The 19,893-nt window shown below is 40.1% G+C and overlaps 1 protein-coding gene across 1 annotated transcript in view; it reads left to right on the top strand.

Annotated features, from left to right (window-relative positions):
• The first annotated feature begins 5,455 nt into the window (after positions 1–5,455).
• The window catches only part of LOC140231934 (poly(A)-specific ribonuclease PARN-like), a 65,258-nt gene continuing 50,820 nt past the window's right edge, over positions 5,456–19,893 (top strand). The window contains exons 1-11 of the mRNA XM_072312081.1: positions 5,456–5,514; positions 7,874–8,019; positions 8,400–8,467; positions 9,628–9,709; positions 10,894–10,954; positions 11,615–11,798; positions 12,659–12,721; positions 14,918–14,956; positions 16,962–17,007; positions 17,919–17,999; positions 19,150–19,284. Of these exons, the coding sequence (XP_072168182.1) occupies positions 5,496–5,514; positions 7,874–8,019; positions 8,400–8,467; positions 9,628–9,709; positions 10,894–10,954; positions 11,615–11,798; positions 12,659–12,721; positions 14,918–14,956; positions 16,962–17,007; positions 17,919–17,999; positions 19,150–19,284 (924 nt within the window). The 5' untranslated portion in view covers positions 5,456–5,495. The remainder of the gene's footprint in view (positions 5,515–7,873; positions 8,020–8,399; positions 8,468–9,627; positions 9,710–10,893; positions 10,955–11,614; positions 11,799–12,658; positions 12,722–14,917; positions 14,957–16,961; positions 17,008–17,918; positions 18,000–19,149; positions 19,285–19,893) is intronic.

Here is a 19,893-nt window from a genome sequence, read left to right as displayed (position 1 = left end):
TTGAGTTGGTGGTGGGTGGGATGATCAAGTTGGAGATGGAGTGAAGTAAGCAGGCCATCAAGAACGCTACGGGGGATGATGATGCACTCGCGAGGTGACAGGAGAGCCTGTTCACGGCGGACAACCAACAGCCCATCTCTAGCTATGGTAGCAACACGGAGATAGCGTTTGACGTCTTTGATATTGGTCAGTTTCTTAGAAGGTCGGGTGCCCTGGAGAAGGTGAGCATGAGTGCGTCGCAAGTCTGGGCACTCAGATTGTATGCTGACCCACGCTGGACGGGAAGTGAAGGGTAACTTCTGCTTCCCTGTGAGCACGTCTGTAGGGGACACTCTGTGAACAACAGAATCCTCTGTCTGACGAATGAAGAGGCATACCTGACAAGAGGAATCAGTGCACTCTGGGGCATTCCTGCTAGCAAAATCTGACGGAACATTGGCGGATCCAGCCAGATGGAGCACGGCACATTGGAACCGGCTAACTGTGGACAGGAAGGTTGACACACGTGGGCTGGCAGAGAACTCACCACGACAGAGTTTTTCAAAAGCCTGTACACAGGGCTTGCTATCTGTGAGAATGCATGGCCGGTGCTTGGACTGCACAATGTACGGGCTGAAATACTTGCAGGATGCTGCAATAGAAAGGGCCTCTATCTCACATGGGAGCCAAGTAACCTGCCGATCACGAAGTTTGGAGCTAAAGAAACCAGCTACCTGTGGCTTTCCTTGTCGTGTTATGTACAATGTGGCACCAATACCATGATCTTTGACAGCACCATCAGTAACAATCCAAAGCTGGTCGGATGGTCGGGGAAGGGTAATGGCACGGGGGGAGGCTAAGGCTTCCTGAGCGGTCTTGAAAAATGAACGCAGGTCATCGGACCAATCAATGCGATCATTCGACTGACCACCAGCAATTGCGGCGTCCAGTGGTGTGAGGAAGATAGCGCAATGTGGGAGAACACGGGCGAGCATCTTATATGCCCCAATGAAGGAACGCATTCCTTTCACAGTAGTAGGAGGGGGGCATGAGGCAAGCGCCGCAATGCGATGAGGGCTCGCTTGTAGGGTCCCTTGGGACCAGATCCAGCCCAGGACCGTGGTAGACTTTGGGCAAATCACAGTCTTACGGGCTGAAAGATGAAGGCCTGACTTTCGGAGGGCATGCAGGACACGTGACCAATTCTGGAGAAGCTCCTCGGGGGTATCACCACCAATGAACAAGTCGTCTGCAAGTTTCACAACAATACCTTCCACAAGTAGATCCCCAAGCACGCGACACATCAGCTCTTCAAGAGCAGTTTCTGAGCCTGGCATGCCCATGGCACAGCGTGTATACACACGGACTCCACGATAGGGGGTTGCAACACCACAATACTTCATCGAGGCCTTGGACAGGGGAATTTGATAAAAAGCATTGGTGAGATCTGTGGCAATGAGATGTTTCCATTGACCAATTTTTCTGAGGGTGGAATCCACATCAGGCATAAGGGAGGGCTGAGGCTTGGCATAACGGCCTACATCGGCAAAAGCTGTAACAAGGCGGAAGCCGCCGTTGGCCTTCTTCACAAGGAAGGATGGATTCAGGTACTCAACAGAGATGCCCACATCTTCTGGGCGAGCAAAGACACCCTGTTGTTCTAGTTCATCGAATTTCTCTTGGAGATCAACCAAAGAGTTACGGGAGTAAAGTGGCAAGCGACCCTTGCGTTGGGGAGGCTGAACCGGGCCCATGTTGACAACGGCCTCAAACGGGCCAACAGCACCATTATACCCAGTGAAGGCAGGGTCAAAAACATCATCGAACTCCGCATGGAGAGACTGAAAGTCATGTTTCGTACCAATGGGGATAATGCAATCAGGATCGAGCAATATTGGGTCAGAAAAACGATGCTCAGTATCACGTGAGACACCACTGGGCACGGGCCTATCGGGTACACGGGGGAGGTCATCAGACTGAGGCTCTGAAGGAACGTAGACCGGACGGACCTGGCAGAAATGTTCATGTTTACGGATCAGGCGGGGTTGAGGCGTAAGATTAGGGATACGCACTTTGCCTGCTACACTGGAGACCATGCACGGTTCAGGCCAAGATGGATCAGTTGGGGGAACACCTTTCTGAGGGACAATCCTGGGCTCAAGGGCAAGTGTGTCATGAGACAGTAGCTCATCAGGAACTGACAGCTCGACGAATTCACCAGGCAAAAGCACAGTAGACTGAGATGGGGCACGAAGGACATGAGCACGGCGAACTGCATGTGTCGCATTGTCCGAAGGCCTGCGAGAACCATATGAAATGATCATGTCATCACCCACACACACCTGGCGTTTAGCAGGACGAACCGACACATCATTGTGCTCCATGAATGGGGTACCTGCGAGTACTTCTACATCAAGATTATCAATGACCAAACCCTCAAACACGAATGACTTGCCGTCACGAGTGAAGGACAGAGTGGTCTCCCCAACAACATCAAGGGGGGAAGACCCATCGGCTTGATGAGCAGACTGCGAGCTGGGTTTTATGACACCCTGGAGGGACTGGACAGTAGAAGCTCTGATCATGTTACCAGTAGCACCACTGTCGACAGTGATGCGAACGACCTGGTGCCCGCAAAACGCATCAAAATATGGAGACTGACGGACCTGGACTCTGAGGGCCGATGAAGAGTCGCTGGTAGCCGTATCATCCTTCAGAGGGACAGGCTCAGACAGGTGGACCTGTTCAACTTGGCACAAATCATCAATCTCATCATCAGACTCTAAAATATGTGCAACCTGGCGGGCCTTAGCAATGAATCGCCTGTCTGCTTCGGGTAAGTACGTACACTCACTTAAATAATGAGTGTCTGGCCGGCGCGCTTCACGACAGAGAGGACAGTATTTACTGTTGCGCTGGGGGGTGCGAGTCTGCAGATTGCGGCGACTGCGGGGCATTGGAGCACGCTGGGGGCGTAGGCCTACAGGGCGCGGGGAAGGGGAGGTCAGGGTGCGCATAGCACGAGAACTCTCTGTGGTGTGGATTTCATCCAAAAGACTATCTAATGCCTGAGAGATTTCGGGTTTCAGTGAAGCTAGGGTACGAGAGCGCAATTCTGTCCCGTAGCGCTGCTTGACCAGGCGAGGAAGATCTGAATGAATGAGTTGGAGCCAAGTGAGGACGATAAGGTTTTCCAACGTGGGAGTAAGCTCCTCATCTTCGCTAACACGCTTACCATGGTGAGTTATGCCACCTGCGGATGTGAGCAGGTTGTCTTCGATAAAGGCCACCACCCTTTGGTAGAGGTCCTCAGGACGCTCATCCGGCTCTAGTTTGATGTCACTGAAATCAAGAAAGTGAGCGCCGGTACTTTGAAACCCATAATGAAGCCTGATCTTCCCCCAAATATCGTTGAGGGAGGTGGAAGTCTTGACTATGGAATTGCGTGAGATAATGGGACAATAATTAGCAATCTGTCCGAGCATAAGCTCAAGCATACTGGCTTTCTGGTGTGCTGATTTTCGAGACCCAGTCGGGACGCTTTCTGGGTCATCAACAAAGCCACGGAGTGGGCAAGATTTAGATTTTTGAGCCCATGAGCAATCACCATCTAGGAACGGCGCAAAATTTGAGTCTAGGGTGAGAGTGTACACTAAGTTTTGTCGCCAATTTTCGAATGAATTGACTGTTTCACGTTTGGTGAGACACCATTGCTTGGGTGCTCTTGGAGCTGAGGCCATCACTAAAGCCTATAGGTGGGACCGTAATGTAAGAGAAAAACAAGGAACTTACACCAACTCTGGATCGTTGGCCGATTTGGAGCTCAGCAAGCTTAACGTCTGCTTGTGCAGGTGAAAACAAATCCTCAGGAGTAGGTAACGTTTCCAGAGCTGCCACCACGTAAATGAGAAGCAGACACAAATCGAGTTTCCGAGTAAACAGTCACCTTGAAGGCATTTAATGGAACCCAGCTTCAGACCAGATACCCAGCAGTGTGTAGCAGACAATAACGCTACAGTCACCGAGAGGTGGCGCTATATAACAAGCTTGACTTGTAACATTGATAATCATTAACAACACTGGCGATACAAACTCACACGTCTTCAATATACATACCGAATATTGATCTTGTTTGCAACCACTCTTCAGACGTGAAAATCTCCTCACGTATAGATAACCACAATAAACTCATAACTTTCGATTTCTCTTTTTTAAACATAAAACTAATTTTTGACCGATAATGGCATTAACTAGTATTTCCCTCTTTAAAAATAAATATTATACACGTTGACCGGAAATTTCTGATTTTTTGTTTTGTTCTATGGTTTGTATACTAATATCACAACAACTATAATCTATCATGAAACCAATATAAAGGTCATTAATAGCCTATATTCTATCTCGCCATCAATTCACTGTTGTAGGCCATAGGAGGGTATGAAAATGACACGTTTGTTCGCGGGTCGCTTTTAACCACTGTGTTGGCTGCCAGATTTAACACTGACTCTGTGTTAGACTAAGATTCCGGTGGACGCTATTGGTTTGTGATGACTCGTGCGATAAACCCATCACAAGGAGAAAATCAATTTAATCAAATTCATGGCTCAACGGTTTTACCAGGAATAGCTGCACTTTAAATCAGAATACATCAGCTTGCTTACTAAATAAAGCAACCCCCCCCCCAAAAAAAAAAACAAAAACAAAAACAAAACAAAACTTGAATAAACAGATGATGTAGGCACACTGACTGCGCACTTCACGGTATAAGATTATCATTTGTGTAGGCCTGTATGGAAGAGTATGAAAAAAAAAACAAAAAAACTCAAGGAACTGTAAACTTGCACGTGGTTTTTCATTGCTCAGTCTATACATTTGTGGGTAACAACTGTTCCTCTCGAGACCGTCTCTTTTAGGGTCCTACTGAGGAATCTCTCGATGAATTTAATATGTTATTATACTGCTTATTTGTCGATATGATTTATCAATTGTATTATGCTTTTGTGATAAAATGCGTATAAAACGGATAAGAGTTATTGTAAAGCGCATAGGGAACACTGAATTGTAATGATAGGCCCTACAATCTGCTATTTCATGTATTATCATTATGAATTAATATGAGAGTAACATCGGGATGTTTTTTTTTTAACTTTCCGTTTTGACGGCTCAAGTAGAGCTCATATAGTATTTCACTCTGGCATAAGGCTTTAGCTAAGCTATAATCTGGCCAATGGGGGGGGGGGGGGCGATGGGCGTGAAAAAGGGACAATATTGATACAGAAAAAAAAAAAAAATGGCACATACATGGGATTGTGTAGTTGCGTTTACTGTCCAATCCCTCTCCCCGCGGAATAGGCCTATTACGCAATGAGAGTGCCTGCGAAGCGCGAAGTTGAGAAATCCACATCACACACACACACTACAATGAGTATAGAAGCGCACGCGTGCGCTTCTATACTCTTTGCATGGTATACACAAACAAGTGCGAAAGTGCCGAAGTTGAAATCTACCAATCAATCATGGAAGTAACCAGGGAAAGTAAGTAGAACCTAATTATGAAGTCTGTCTATTGTACTAGAATTTTAGACGACAGCTAATTTCTCATCGAGTCATCTGCCACAATTAAACAATTGTAGTTCTGTTTGTGTTGGAAAAAAATGGAGGGTAAGCTGCGCTAGTCTAAGCCGAGGGCAACCACGAGCAGCGATATCCTCTCGCCGGCGGCGTAGGCGGCCAAAGGCTCGCCGTGCTGTTGTCGATGTGACTGCTTGCTTGAATGCTGGACACGGCACTGCATGAGTATCCGTTCTATCTAACGTTAGTTGGATAAGCTGTACATTACAATAATATTCACTGATGTGATTTCGAAACACCTTGAATTCACGATTGTTTCTTTTTTTTTCAGTGCATAAAGTAAATGCTGAAATTACTCTCAGACTGAGTCTAATATTGTGTAATAAAGAACGGAAACGGCGTCAAGGCAATATTAGTATCGCTTACACAATATACTACGTATGGGACTGAGTAAATGTGTCCATGCCTAAATCTTGTCATGACTCATAGTCGAACTAAAGACATGGCACAGACCCACAGTTGAGAAATGTTAGCACCCTTCTTGTTGTGAACAATCAAGATGACTGTGTAAAATATTTTGAAGAGAATCTAATCTGCTGTCTGCCACTGCACACGCACACCGCTTTATACACAGACCTTTTTTCTTTTTTTTGTAAATTGTAGGAAGTCTTGTGTGGATATTAAACAAAAGACAACTACGAACTCACTCTAGTCTGACTAACATAATGCGGTAACAAACGGTTCAGTCTCTATTTGGTTTGTAAATTTTGGTGACTGTCTGTCAATTTGAGTGAGCTTTTGATTTGACACCTCTCTGTCTGTGCTTGTCTCTTGTACACAATAAAAATTTAACACAGTCTATGTTTAGCAGTTATAGATCTAGCAGTAATCTGAGAATGAATGTCACCATACATGTAACAGGCTGTGCATGCTATGCACTAACAAAATTATCATCATCATCATCATCATCATCATCTGTACGGGAGTTGAGGGTGTCCTGTAGTTCTCCCGGTCGAACGCCTTCGATGCAGATGTCTCGAAAAACTAAACTTTAACTTTGTGTGCAGCATGCGTGGATGTCAGACATAATCGAATTGCTTATCTGCCCAAAAATTGTCGAGACCATTTTTGAAAATATTCAAACTTGAAGCAGTAACCAATTGTTCTGGCAAACTATTCCAAACATTAATAGTACGTTTGCTGAAAAAACTGCTTCTAAGATTAAGTCTGCAATGAGTGCTGAAGAGTTTCATAGAGTGACCACGGGTATGCTGATACTCTGCCCTCTTGAAAAAATGTTCAGGATTTAATCTATCCATGCCATTATCGTTATTATTTTAAGTATGATATGCCAGACTATATGCCAAGATATTTAAAGGACAAGTTCACCTTTGTAAACATAAGGATTGAGAGAATGCAGCAATATTAGTGGAACACATCAGTGAAAGTTTGAGGAAAATTAGACAATCGATGGCAAAAGTTTTGAATTTTTAAAGTTTTTGTGTTGGAACCGCTGGATGAGAAGACTATTACAGCTATTACAGCTGGCGTAAATACTCAATCTTGAGTGATACATGCCATTAAAACCAAAACAACAACAACAACCACAACAGTCATATGCGTACAACAGTATAAAGAAAATGTAAAGAAAATTCAACATATTTTCACTTTTTTCCCCATTTTAAAAGAGCACTTGACTTGCCTCTTTATAAAGGCAGGGGGAATAATATTACCCATAACATATGTCAGTAACGAGTCAAGGGAATGTGTACTTTTTTCAAAAGATGAAATTTTGTGAAATTCTCTTTATATTTTCCTTATATTGTTGTACACATGTGACATCATACACTGCAGTAGTCTTCTAATCCAGTGGTGACTGGACAAAAACTTCAAAAATTCATAACTTTTGAACGGATTGTCCGATTTTCCTCAAACTTTCAATGATGTGTTCTACTAATATTGCTACATTCTCTCAATCCTTATGTTTATGAAGGTGAACTTGTCCTTTAATTTGTCAGAATTTTGTATGCCAACTGGTAAATTGGTGATCACATGAAAAATGGAAAGGACAGTATGTCTGATTTTGTTATAAATGTTTGAGAAATTTGTGCTATGTACAATTGTAGGTCTTACTCTTACCTTATGTTTTTTGCAATGCTCAAAGTGAATGTTTGATAGGGCCAAAGATGGCAAGGTGTACAATGTTATGATATCACTCAAGATTACATTCATTCTATTTTTATATATTTTTTTAGTTTAGGCTAGATTTACCTAGAATACAGAAATTAATATCCAGCTCTGTATTGCCCTCTTTTAATCATAGACCTGAATGAAGCGTTGAAGTTGATGGCAGCAGCTCTGGATCACTCATCGTTTGTTGCCATCGACGGAGAGTTCACGGGACTTCATTGTGGCTCTGCTGCCAACCTCTTTGACACGCCGGAGGAACGATACCAGTACCTGAAGAATGTAAGTGATCCGCAGCCAATTTTGTGAAAACGTGATTGAAGTAAAATGTGAGGGCTTTCATTCTTAAACCAAAGTTGACATATTTCATTCTGAAGAAATGTCTTCTATCTTTGTAAATTCTAAAAATGTGCATTTTATTTTTCAAAAATTAAGGCTATGACATTGGCATAAATGGTACTTATATGTCTACAGTATTTTATATTTTTCCCCCTGAAGTTAGACAAATTTTACTAGTAATGATGTTACTCTGCTCTTATTGAATTAGCACAAATGAATCATGGTGTCTTTAAATCATGAAATATGTTGTATTACTTGTTATAAAAAAAGAAAAAAAAAGAGAGGATAGATTGGCCAAATTGTCGCATTGATTTGCTTTGCAGAGTTGCATGGACTTTTTACTGATACAGCTGGGGATATGTATCTTCAAGTTTGACAGACAGAAGAGAGGGTAAGTGATCTAGATATTAGTGTGGAAGTTGCAGGCCCATGACATTTGCTCCTGCGATAATTGCTCTTGCAACAATTGCTCAGACTGTGAAATATCTGCACGCTCAGGCAAACACAAATGCTAACCACAAACTTAACCCGAACCCTTATCCAATTCCTTACATCAAACTAGACCTAAAACCCTATGACAACCCTAACCCTATCCCTATGTCCTTAGAGAAAACAAAATCAGAGTAATTGTTGCAGGAGCAAATATTATGTTACCACTCATTTCCTTTCTCCCTCAAGTTTCCCAAAGAAGGGTAATAACAGTACATTCTATATCCTACAATTATGTAAGAAATATGAGAATTATGAGAAAACAGGGAATAGGCAACAAAAAAGTTTCAAAAGTGGGATACTGTGATTTCCTAATCAAGAAGTGAGATATTCAATGTGTATTATGATTGGATTAATGTGATTATATGCAGATGGGCATGGTGGGAATAATGTACTTCTTGATGCAGAGCCAGCGGAAGGGGGGGGGGGGGGGATGTGAGGAGGTTCAGGCCTCCACTTTTTGCACCCCTATAGAGGAAATACATAGGATGTCATCACTTTGGGCCCCCCACTGTTTTTTACCCCGGAAGTGGCACTAGAAAAAAATAGAATGAAAGGAACATTTGAGCATGTTAACGCCTTTGTTTTTGAGCGGAAGTTGCACCAGAAGGCCTTTTTTGTTTTTTACTTGTTAGCTCATGACACCCGGAAGTGGGCCCCCACCCCCACTTTTGAAAATGTTGAAAACGTGCCGCCAGCCAAGTGATGTTTATGTTATGTGAATTTATCTGGTTTCAAGCTTTGTTCTGATTAGTGTATATTAGCAATGTTGTAGAGATGGTACCATTAATCAGATGGAATGATGAAGGATGTACGTATATTTGCTGTAAATTGAGATTCTTCTTTGGTTTATCTCAAACTTTCATTGCCTATTTATTAGAAAATAAACAGAGACCCATTCCAAAACAGAATTAGCAATGAGTGAAAGAAAGAAAGAAAGTGACTGTAAAAGAAAAAGTTATACATCTTCCATGTATGATTAAAATCCTTACTCAGAATTGCTTTGTAAGCTGTGGTTATCCATCACTAAAATGTTTAATCTTTTTCCCCTTGCCCAACCAGATATGCGGCTCATCCATTCAACTTCTATGTGTTCCCAAGACCGGCAAGTCGACAAGCACCTGATCAGAGGTTTTTGTGCCAGGTACACTAAAATGGAGCTATGCTGTCCTTCCTTCTCGTACGGCACAATGTATCTTGGTGATACTGTTAGCTGACTATTGCGAGTCACCTGGGGCAGACCGTGATGGGTCGGCATCTCCCACCCATTTCCTGTGTGTATTGGGGGCAGACCACTTTACCGGGTCCGCACCCTGCTCTTTGCGAGTACAGTGGACTCCTGTTATAAGGAAGTCCTCGGGACCGGCAGTTTTCTTTCGTTATATCAAAATTTCGTTATAAACAAACAAATAAAGAATAAAAGAACATAGAGCTGATAATGTTGCGGCCTGAATTTTTACTTCGTTGTGTTGGAATTTCGTTATAACGAGAGTGCACTGTAGTGAAGCGGGATTGTTTACATATGTGGGTTGTGACTCTCTCACACATGGCACTTCCATTTTATGTCCTATTTGAGAGACAGAGTGTTTGCAATACATTTCATGGGTGGTGATTACTTCTTCTTCTGATTCAGATAGTCATACATTTAATGCTCTTAAAATGGTTTGCTTAATGAGTCTGTGACATCTTGTATGATGTTAGCAGCAATTTAGCTGTTATATTCCAGTATCTTGGCATAGGAATTGGTTTGTAATTGTGAGGGCAACTATGAATATTAGCTAAATTTCTTTTTTTTTTTTTGCTGTTGTTTGTCATAAAAAGCACACATTCCATTGACTTGTTACTTACATATGTGAAGAATGATATCATTACCCCTGCTTTCTGAAACACGTAAATCAAGTATTCGTAAATTATGCCAAAAAAAGTTAAAATATGTTGGATTTCCTTCATATTTGCTCTATATTGTTGTCAATAATGATGTCATAAAGTATAGAAGTCTCTTTATCCAGCAATGATGGCACCGAAACTTTAAAAGTTTGTAACTTTTAAATTGATTGTCTTATTTTCCTCATACTTTTACTGATTTAGTCTACTAATATTGCTGCTTTCACTCAATGCAAATTTCTATTTAGACTTTGATTTCCTTTACATTTATATTTGTATTATAACACTTACCAGGTACAAGAATATAACAGAAAGTATTTGATATGGGCTAAATGTGTGCACCCATACTTCTATTAGACTTTCTCAATACCTATAACTATGTTTGCTCTGAATGTTTGTGATATTGATATGTTTATATGCATGTGTTTATTTCTTTTTCTGTAGAGTTCAAGCATAGATTTCCTTGTGTCACATGGATTTGACTTCAACAAGGTATTTTACAAAGGTTGGTATGACACTACGAAAAATAATTCATTCAATTCTTTTTGAACATGTACGCCTTTTATACACTTAAATCAGGACAAGCAGCTCTCGCATTTTTAACAATCAATGTGATTGAATGACGAATAATTTCGACAGGATATTTTTTCACTGTGGTATGAGGCTGTCTCCTTAGCTGTAAAACTTTGACTTGTGCTCAGAGCATTTAAGTTAAAGGGTGTGTACAGTTCTGGTCGAAGTAAGGATTTAGCTTTTAATGTTTTGTGAGATATTCAGAAACCACTCTATGAGCTATCCAAAAACAAGGTGAAACAAAGAGATCCTAATAAAAGGCGTGGCCTGTCGCCTTTTATTCTTATCATTTTTTTTTGTTGGTATCTCAGCCATTTGAAAACCAACTTTCATCAAGTAAACGTTGAATCCTTCTTAAAATTACATGCTTTTTCATATTTCATAAGAGGTTTCTCATTATCTCACTTAAGAATGTTCAAAACATGAATCCCCACCTCAACCTGTACTGTACAGTCCCTTTAAATGTGATAGGAATGATTCTCTTTCTGCAGAATTCAAGCATAGTTTTCTTAGTATCACATATAATCTGTCACTTTTATCTATGAATCTTTGAAAATGGTCAAGAAATCCATGCCTCTCATGCTTCTTCCAGGTATCGGCTACCTGTCGGCCGTTGACAGGGACAGGGTCAAGGAGTTGATTGTGCAGAGGCATTCTCAGTATGAGGGAAGCGTTAGTCTCCTTTCAGACACCAGCCCCAATTTCAGCTCGCCTTCTGTGGTCAAGAGGCCAGTGGAGGTGCCTGAAGAGCATAAAGAGTTCATTGACGATGTGATGTGAGTATAGCATATCTATGTAATGATACCGGCTGGCCTTGAGGGGGACTCTTGAGGAGTTTCATTGCAAAATGGGCTAAGTGCGATTTTAAAACATTTTAAAGTAAGTCCGTCATCAGATAGAGCAAAATAAAATCTTTCCAGTGATACCTCACTTGTAACATAACAAGGAATATTTGTGAAGTTATGATTAGATATATCCCATATTTTCTTACTATTTGCTGTGTTTTATTAGCAGCTTTAACTGCAAATATCTAAATTTGGTGAGAATGGAGTTAGCTCGTTTTGCAGTAAAACTCTTCACTTGAATGTATTGCCCATGCTAGGACCAGGTCATCCTAATGACAGTATAATTCTTCAGTCCACTGCAAATGGCATGCAATAGTACAATGTATTATCAGTATTTATTCATGTATGAAGTGATTTAGTTTAATGCTCATGATTTAATCTAAGTCTTAGTAGAGTATGATATTGGAAAATTGACAAGTACTCCATAAAGTACTAAGCTATTTTGTTACCCTCAGCAGTTCATTGATTGGTTATCTCAGTGATGAAGACTTTGATTAAGTCATGGAGAGATGAATGGATATGAAATAATGAAATATAATGTAAATGGCAAATACTCTTCACAATTTGAAGATAAAAATTGTTTGTGAGCTACATATCTGTTCGTACTTTACTGCTGAGATTTTTTTTTTCTTTTGTAGATAAGGGTGAGTTTCATTCTCATCTCATCTTTTTTTTTTATCTCCCAATCTCGTTTGTGTGAGCGCATGATTGCTAACATCACTTTTTTTTTCTCAGTTATTAATATTTTTTATCCATAGTGTATTATTGATTGCTGCTATTGAATTTTTCAGCACCCAGGTTCAGGAATTCAAGGCAGGCAGTGAGGAAGAACTATCACTGAAGCCATGCTCAGGGTAAGCATTGGATGAGTCATCTTTTCAGACTATTTACATATCAGTACCGTATCCATTCAACATGCATCATCCCGCCTGGATTTTGGCAATGACCTCTTGTTTGGTGTGCCGCACAACTAATCAGCAAAACTTCAAAAATTACAAAATGCAGCTGCTTGTGTTGTAACTGTTTCCAACAAACACATTCACATCACTTCAGTTCTAGAATCTCTCCATTGGTTGCCTATTGAAAAAAACCACATCATTTTTAAGATTCTTTTGCTTTTATTTCACTGTTTAAATGGCTCTGGTCAACCAATACATTCCTTCTAGATATCTACGTTCTCAGAACTCTGGTCTCTGTGTCATCCCTAGATTTCACACAAAGTGGGGGGAGGGGGGGGGGGGAACAAACTTTTGCTAACGCCAGGTCTTCTTTGTGGAACTCACTCCCTCAATTCTTTAAGAATAGTAATTCTGTTGAAGTATTGAAGAATAATCTCAAGAAGTATTTGTTTGATTTGGTTTATAATAATTGATTATCATTATTTCATAATGTCCTGTACTGTTTCACTTTGTCATTTTCCCTCTCTCTTATGAATCTGTAAGTAATTAATATCTTGCATATGGTTAAGTCTAGAGCATTTAATTATTAGACAGACATGGCACCTTCCAATGGGCCCATATATTATCATTATTATTATTAGAGAAGAAGGATTGGTACAGGAGTTGACCACAACAACAACATCATCAGTAGTAGTCATACCACAACATTTATTTTGAGGTCCTGTGTATTCTTTTTTTAAATGTGAATTTCCTCCTTATGGTATTTGGTTATGCAGTGTCTTAAATTGATATTCCCATGAAGAATTCCTAAATGTTGACAGTGTAGTTACAAAGAAATGGAAAAAGCCAACAGCAGCTGGAAAAATCACTAGTATAATTGTGAAGCAGGGACTATTTTCCCTCCCCCTTCTTTATCTCACACTGAACACACCTTTTGAGCCATTCTGGGCTGAAATCTGACTTATCATGGTTTTCTACCAAATGCCAATCATTGGGAACATCTGATTTAAAAATTATGGAGGAGTGAAAAGTATTGTCAACTTCCCAAAACTGTCAGGACATATTGACATGAAAATGAAAAGCTCCCTCTTGTGATGGGATATGACCAATGCCTTGAAGCCCACAGGTTTGTTTTAATAAGCTGACATTTATGAGACTTTTCCCCCAGGACTGCACAAGTAGGTCTATAGTCAGATGAAAGGTGTTGTTTTATTCCAATTTTTTTTGTTGTTGTTGATGAAATTGAAGTGGAGTGTATATTATGTGTTTGAATGTAAGTGGTTGTAAGAGCAACTTGTGGATTAGCTCATGATTACGGTGTAGATCAAGTGTGTTATTCTGTTTTGTAGGAAAACACACTTTCTTGAAGATCAAGTATCACAACTATACATGCAATCGTAACCTCTCACTATCAGTCAGTTGTGTTTATCCTCATATATGGCTTGTTTTTTGTTATTGTATGGAATTCACTCTCTGTAAAATGAGAAAGCAAAGAAAATTCTATAAATTTTAGATGTATGGAATGTATTCATACAAAGTATACAGGGTATATAGTCAGTGTCATGTAACAGCGATTGGCTGAAACAGTTGATTATAAGATACTGTAATACAGAAACATTCATGGCATGAAACTTTTGTGAATTGCCAGTGGCATTGAGTGCATTGTGTAGATAAAATCTTTTGCATGCATATTACTTTCGGGAATCTTGCTCCTCTCGAAATCCGCAAAAGTTTCATGCACAACAAACATTTGGGGTTTTACAGTACTTTGAAGTTGCACACAGGTTTTTGTTTTGGGGTTTTTGTTTTTTTGCGGCTGATTGACAAATGACTCTCCATTGATGTAAGTAAGCACTGAATTGATCAATGTTTCAGTAGTAGCTATGACAAGAGAAATCATGGGCATACAACTGTACATACTTGAGCAGGATTCGAACCTATGACCTCCTGATCTCCCAACAGGTGTCTTGTCCACTAGATGATCAAGCTTCCGCCCATTAGCCAGTGCTGGTTCTAATCCTTGTAACGTGCAGCGGGTATTGCATAATTATTCAGATCAAAACAACTCAGTGAAAGAATTTCATGAATTTGATTAATTAGATTGGGAAATTACAAAAGTATATCAATTTTATGTTTGTTTGTTTTTTTCAGATTCCAGCGGAAGCTCATCTACCAGAGTGTTAGAGCAAGGTATGATGGGATAGAAAATAACATTGAGTCGTGTGACATAACGAATGACATAGCAAACCATCACACCACACTGTACAACAGCATGACATGCTTCACAGCTCTATACTTTACTACACCATGCCACAGTGCATCACATCACATCACATCACATACCCACTACACAAACTCGCAACACTTCATACCACTGTTGCTGCACCACACGACATTATCATACACCACACCACACACACCACATCAGAGCCCTGTTGCATGAAAAGTTGGAATCAAACATAAGTCAGAATACGGTAGTATCAAACATAAGTCAAGTATCAGCCAATCATAATTGAGTATTCAGAGGCTTACGATTGATTTTCTGATTTATGCTTGATCTCAACTTTTATGCAACAAGGCCCTTGTGACACAATGGCATGCCACATCACATCATATTTATTATCGCATTATACTTCACATTATGTGGCATCACACACAACCCACATCACCACACTACATGTACACTGTACCACACCATACTACAGCACGCTATGTTGCACCTTTCCACACCCAACCACACCCATTATACTTCATCACACTACTCTACACCACACCTTACAACACATCACCAAACCAAATCACATTATATTTCACCACACTGTGCATCCCAACATCACATTATACATTACATCATATTACATTTTAGTATATTTCATCCAGAATACCTTATCTCCGGGTATTTAGCCATTTATATGGACTTAAATTGATATTTAGTGATTTAGTGATATTTAGAGAAGTATGGGAAATGATAATGAAATGATCAGTTTATTGCAATGGTTATACAATGTATCTCTTAAAGCACCTGCATTAGGGTTTGTGTTAGCCTGATTTGATTGGTTACCTTTACTTTAACTTAAAGGGGCTTTCCAGACAAATTTCATAATTTCACATCATGTACACCCGTGTAGTACATGAATTGACAGCTCCGTGTATAGATTTGTGGAATTTATTGTGGTCCTTGAGCAGAGAGACCAACACTCTGAAAAATCTTGAACAATTTACGCTGAACAGTGTTGATGACATAGGAGCCTCACATATTTCAGAAATCTAGCCGTGTAATTCCATGACAATACCACTTGCTTAACAAGTTCACCTGTGTAGAATCTATGCATGCCTTCTTCTTTTGTTCTGCTTCTTTGAGCCCCAACTTGTGCATTCTTATGATGAGGCTGCCATGTCATCATCCTCCTTCATTGCAATTTGCTTTAGATTTTGAAAGCATTCTTATTCCTCATCCCAATCACTATAAATTATGAAACTCTGTACTCAGTGTAGAGTTGTTAAAATATAAAAGTCTGAAAAAATCATCCGGAGGTTTCCTTTAATGTCTGTTGGTCACCGACAACAGTTGTCATTTTGTAATATACAGGGTGGTCCATCACTTGAAATTATCACATGTTGCAAGAAAAAAAAAAATGTATAAGGTACAAGTATATATGTTAAAAAAAGAGACAAAAATCAGGAATGTATTTGGGTGAAGTCCCTTCCAGCTAGGCCTATGGACCACTCCAGCTCAAGGGTTCTAGATGCTCTCTGGTGTTATCGTAGCCTTATTCTTGAATACTTGATTACAGTGAATGAGCTGTATTCCTAAGGTAGATAACTCTGTTGTCAAATATGTATGTATGTATATGTTTCTTTTCTCTTCTCTGATAAAATTGCAGACACATTAAACTCGTAGGTAAATTTTTGTTTATATTTTTAGCTTGTCAGTGTATAGTACGGTGTTTGAAATGTCGCATGTTGTTGTAGGATATTCAGCAAAAATGTTGGCTTGTTGCTGTTATACATGGCAATTCCTGTTGGACCACCATGATATAATAGAAACAAAATGCTATTATTGTTGACCGGTGTATTGCTGTATATGATGTAATTTAGTTGACATTTCAGCACAGGAAATGCAAGTGGCCACAATTATATCATCTTTCATTTTAAAATGTTGGTATGCTTTTTTTTTACCCCATAAATCTTGTAGATTTCCCACTGGCTTGCACCTGGATACACACACAAGTGAAGACAAGGTAAGCTGTCTGTGTGTTGCCTTTGGCTGACCACACACAGCAGCTCAGTATGAGTAGTAGTCAGGGCTGCATACTAACTCATGTTTTCTACTCGTCCAATCTGCCTGTCAGACCAGTAGGTACCCAGTTTTTCCCTTTTTTTTTTTTTTTTTACTGGTCCATTCCTGAAAAAGTTTCTGGTCCGACAGTGATTTGTACTGGTCCCTGACAATTGAACTAGTGCCAGTGTGCAGCATGTAGTATACATGTATACAGAACCACCAACATATCACGGTATCGCTTATTTTCCGGCAGACTCCTTGAGAAATGCATTAGTCTCCAGTCTGACCTCCAATCCCAGTGTAAAGCAGCTTCATGATTATGATTTTAAGAGGTTAAGACCTTTAGCTCTATGATTACCATCATACGTTGTATGTAGTATGCAAAATGCTACTTGGGCACATTTTGACATGTGTAGTTACAAAAGTATCCTTTTTTCGCTGTTACCAGACAATTTATTGGGTCACAATGTGTTTGGTAAATGCCATAAGTGTGTAGCTGTCACAATATTGTTTTTCTCATAAAATATATGATGATTCTCTCAACAGCCATTAAGTCATGGGGATGCACCAGGAAATTGAAAACAAAACAACAACAGAGAGAAGAGATCTTTGCCTTGGAACTCAATTTCCTGTAGATATAAGCAGATCATTTGGGGAAAGAGGGGAAAAAAGAGTCAGGACAGGGAAATGTTGGCAGATTGATGGAGTAGAAAGTTTTAACCCGAGATGAGTAGGCTGCATAAATATTTCATTATCAAGCGTCATACAATTTATTCTTTTTCATGTTCAGACACAGTGGAAATGCAAGTTGATCAAGAGATAAGGTAGTAGATAAGGTTTTACCCTTCTCTCACCATCGTATCTTTGCAGAAGGACAGGTTCATCGTCATCTCCAGGGCAACAGAGGATGATAAGAAGAGATTGGCACAGGAGAAACTACAGGCGGAGCTGGTACGTAGACATGCTCAGATGTGTCTGACATGCCCAAATAAATGTACGCAACACACACACACACACACACACACACACACACACACACACACACACACACACACTCACTGGCAAACATTCACAGATATGGCATACCTGCCCATTTCTGTATACCAGGAACATCCCTGTTTGTTTCAAGAAAGCATAAGCCTTGGTCAACGTGGTGTTCCTATTGTTGTGAAATCTTAACCCATTGAGGACGGCCTGATTTTGCTATAATGCACATTTTCCATAGACTCCTGCCCAAGTATTCTGGGGACTCGTCTTCAACGAGTTGATAATAACAAGTATCATGAAAATGATGATGATGATGAAAAGATGAAAATTCCTCTTATAGCAAAGTTTACATGCATTTGCTGAACACCAAAACCACTAAATTGTTCCTGTTAAATTAGAGTTATTAATGTTACGCCAATCACTCTGGCCTCAATTTTGAATTAACCTTATCTTAACCCGTTGAGGAAGGACTGATTTTGCTACAACACGAGCATACTCGGGACTAGTCCTCAATGGGTTAAAGTCATCAAGCATACTAGTGTCTTATTTTCTAGGCTTTAATTCATCACTCTCAGAATAAGGATAAGATATTTAAGATAAGTTAATACTAGATGTATCAGCAAGCTTCAGGCTTTAGTTTTTATGGTAATAATGGTAATCATAATTATGGTAACACTCAAAGTCCATGCCATTTTCAATGTCAATTTGGATGTCTGTTGCTTAGAACTGTAAGTTTAGAGCTATTTGGTTGCTGCGAATCAAGCAAGGTGTATGTTCCCACATACTAAGAAAATGATTTTAAAGAGTGAAGAATTCATGTCTAGTGGAATCTCGCTGTAATGATAGTGATTTTCTTCCCAGATATAACAAGATGCCTGATATAACAAAGAAATTTAGATGGTCCCAAGCAGCATGCTATAATGAGGTTCCCCTGTAGTGGTATAGTGTAGCTGGTGTGTTGTGGCCAGTTGAATATCTTCACATTCTGGACTCGGTCAGATATACAGTATATCACTTCTGACCACCAGATAAACCCCTTTCAGAAAGATATGGGCATTCAGTGACACTGTATTCTTTTCAAGAATTTGATGGAAGGTTTCGCCCTCTCACACAGGATGAGGTCGACGAGGCGTCTGGAATGAGCCGTGTGCTCAAACTGATCTCGGAGTCCGGTAAGGTCGTCGTCGGCCACAACATGATGCTGGACGTTCTCCACATCATGCACAAGTTCACTGGACCCCTGCCAGATGTGAGTGCCACTTTTAATTCCTTTTTTTTATTCTTTGATTTACTTGTTTGTCTCCGTTTATATGTTTCCTTTAATACCAAGTGATCAAATAAAATTTGTTTTTAATGAATATAAGAGGGTATACACATGAGAGAAAATTCGTCCGAGAAATGATCTGTAATGAATTAAAAAATCAGAAAAACGACATGTGTAACTAAACTAAAATTATAATTACATTCATATCACAAATATGAATTTAAATTCTACCGTGGAGGGGATTTCTAGTAAAAAAGAACAAAACACTGAAATCATGCAAATCACAGTGCGGATTCTCACGTCTAGCCTTGACTTCTAAAACATGATTCGGGAGGCAGAGCTTTCGTGATCTTCCATTGATTGACCTGATATAAAACATGTAGTAAACTTTAGTTTGCACAGGGATTTAATGCATAGCTGCCACTGCCCTCTGGAACTCAAACTTTTGATCGATGTGGCACGGGGGATTAGGCCACACCTCCTTGAAACTTTTGATTGACATGGCACAGAGGATAAGGCCACGCCCACTTTCAAGAATTCACATTCAAATCATATGGTTTCCGAGGTACCTTGTGCATGGCCTGATTATTCTAA

This window comes from Diadema setosum, chromosome 8, assembly GCF_964275005.1.
Source record: "Diadema setosum chromosome 8, eeDiaSeto1, whole genome shotgun sequence".
Classification (NCBI taxonomy): Eukaryota; Metazoa; Echinodermata; class Echinoidea; order Diadematoida; family Diadematidae; genus Diadema; species Diadema setosum.
Note: the sequence above shows the minus strand (reverse complement) of the source record. Positions and strands in the feature narration are given on the sequence as shown.